Raw genomic sequence first — 2,221 nt, forward strand, 5'->3', positions numbered from 1 at the left:
ATGCGTAGAGCGAGAGTGTGAGAGTGTGCGTTAGAGCGAGAGTGTGAGAGTGTGCGTTAGAGCGAGAGTGTGAGAGTGTGCGTTAGAGCGAGAGTGTGAGAGTGTGCGTTAGAGCGAGAGTGTGAGAGTGTGCGTTAGAGCGAGAGTGTGAGAGTGTGCGTTAGAGCGAGAGTGTGAGAGTGTGCGTTAGAGCGAGAGTGTGAGAGTGTGCGTTAGAGCGAGAGTGTGAGAGTGTGCGTTAGAGCGAGAGTGTGAGAGTGTGCGTTAGAGCGAGAGTGTGAGAGTGTGCGTTAGAGCGAGAGTGTGAGAGTGTGCGTTAGAGCGAGAGTGTGAGAGTGTGCGTTAGAGCGAGAGTGTGCGTGTGTGTGTGTGTGTGAGATGTGTATGTGATGTGTGTGATAATTAGATAATTAGATGAGCCATTTTTAAGCAATTCTCCACTTTCACTTTTAAAGTAACTGTTGACTTTCTTTTTTTTCATAGGCGAGCTCATCACCTCCCAGGGCCCAGGAACAGCTTTTGATTTTGGTCTGGCTCTTGTAGAGAAACTTGTGGGTTCTGAGAAGTCTGATGCTGTTGCCAAGGCCATGCTGCTGAAGTAAAATGAAGACAACAATAGGAACAACAATGATGATAGTTATAAACAGCTGCTAAAATTGGAAGAAAGTATTTGAATGTCTTTTTTTCTGTTTTATATCAATGTCTTATAATGGAAATGTTCACTGTCAGCAAGAAATTAAATAACTATTTTTGTTTGTTCTCTTTTTAAAAATTTCTTCACTAAACATCTCTGTAAATTGTTCCATTATGAAGAAATAGTAAATTTGTGTTGAAAATCATGAAATTTTTTTCTCATTATTCCTCCAAAATGAGGAATCTGTGATATGGAATTGAAATTATGGTAATTTTCATATAAGACTTTTATTTAAATCCCTTAATAGAAATATGATCTCTGTGGGATTTCTTTCCCATATTCATTCAGAATATGTTTAGGTTTCATTAGTGATATACAAGATATGATGCTGGTTATAAACAAAAGGAAAAAATATTAGTTGTCAAACTAAGGTGAATTATTTTACAGCCTCGCAAAATGTTTTTAACAACTTGCATCTCTTTCCTGGTGGGTTGAAATGAAGGTCTAATGTTCCATGTGCAGCAACTAAAAGGATTACAATAAGTGAAGCCTGTGTTTGTGAGTAGAAAACTTCATTGGCCTGCTTTCAAGACTGTATATTGGAGAAATATATTAAGGAAGCTGTTTGTCGGAAACTTTGGTAATGAGAGTTTTGAAGGTTTTCATAACAGTATGTTAAATTTTATTTAGTTATTTTCAGTATTTTCTTTTCTCTTAATCTTTTTGTGCAGTTATCTGTCAGTAAAAAAAAAAAGAGGAAATGTAACAATAGTTTTTGTAGTTATCTCTTCATGCCATTTTGAATATAGAGTGGAGTACTTCTCAGGTGCTGTCGTCCAAAGATTTTAAATTGGTGCTTTGTCATTTAACATTCTCTGGACTATGTTCTTCATCCTTTTCTTTGTCTTTATCATAGCGAATAGCTTCTCTGTTTGATATAAGAATCAGCTTGTTTGGTAATTAGCTCATGAGATTTTTTTTAGGGCTTTAGAATTGAGTAAAGGACAGTTTTAAGCACATATTTGCTTAGTTGTTGATTTCTTGTTGATTGGGTCATCATTGCTTAGGTTTCATGTTTTATGTAAAGATTTTTCCCCTCCAGTATGCTGCTCATTAAAAAGATTATATTTGTGTAGTTGTTTTTATTGTAATGCATATATTCAGTTTGATTCTCATTAATCAAGCATGTGCAGTTTAGATATGAAGAAACTGGTGTGTTTGATCTGTTTTCTTAAAGATGCTAGATTTTTTAATTGTCTTTATTAGCTGTATACTTCATTTTCACAAGTTTTAGCTTTTCTTCTCTTAGCAAAATGATCTTACCATGGAGACTAATAGTATAGTTGAATCTTCTTTAACATTTTGATTTTTTGCAGTGTGTACTATATGAATAGAAGTAAAATGTAGAATCAGTTTTAAGACTGAATATTAGCAAGGAAAGTCTTGCTTATGCTACCTGTGGGTCAGTGAGATTGAGGTAAGTAAAGTAACTTAGCAAAGTATGAAATGAAAGACCATTTACTATTGCTTTTTATTGTTCTGATACAAATCATTATCTACAAGTGGTACGATGTGGCATGTCTTATT

The 2,221-nt window shown here is 35.1% G+C and overlaps 1 protein-coding gene across 1 annotated transcript in view; it reads left to right on the top strand.

Moving 5' to 3' along the window:
* The window catches only part of LOC119585714 (Parkinson disease protein 7 homolog), a 13,308-nt gene extending 11,935 nt beyond the window's left edge, over positions 1 to 1,373 (top strand). The window contains exon 5 of the mRNA XM_037934401.1: positions 484 to 1,373. Within this exon, the coding sequence (XP_037790329.1) occupies positions 484 to 602 (119 nt within the window). The 3' untranslated portion in view covers positions 603 to 1,373. The remainder of the gene's footprint in view (positions 1 to 483) is intronic.
* The last annotated feature ends 848 nt before the right edge of the window (positions 1,374 to 2,221 follow it).

Source organism: Penaeus monodon, chromosome 20 (assembly GCF_015228065.2).
Source record: "Penaeus monodon isolate SGIC_2016 chromosome 20, NSTDA_Pmon_1, whole genome shotgun sequence".
Lineage (NCBI taxonomy): Eukaryota > Metazoa > Arthropoda > Malacostraca > Decapoda > Penaeidae > Penaeus > Penaeus monodon.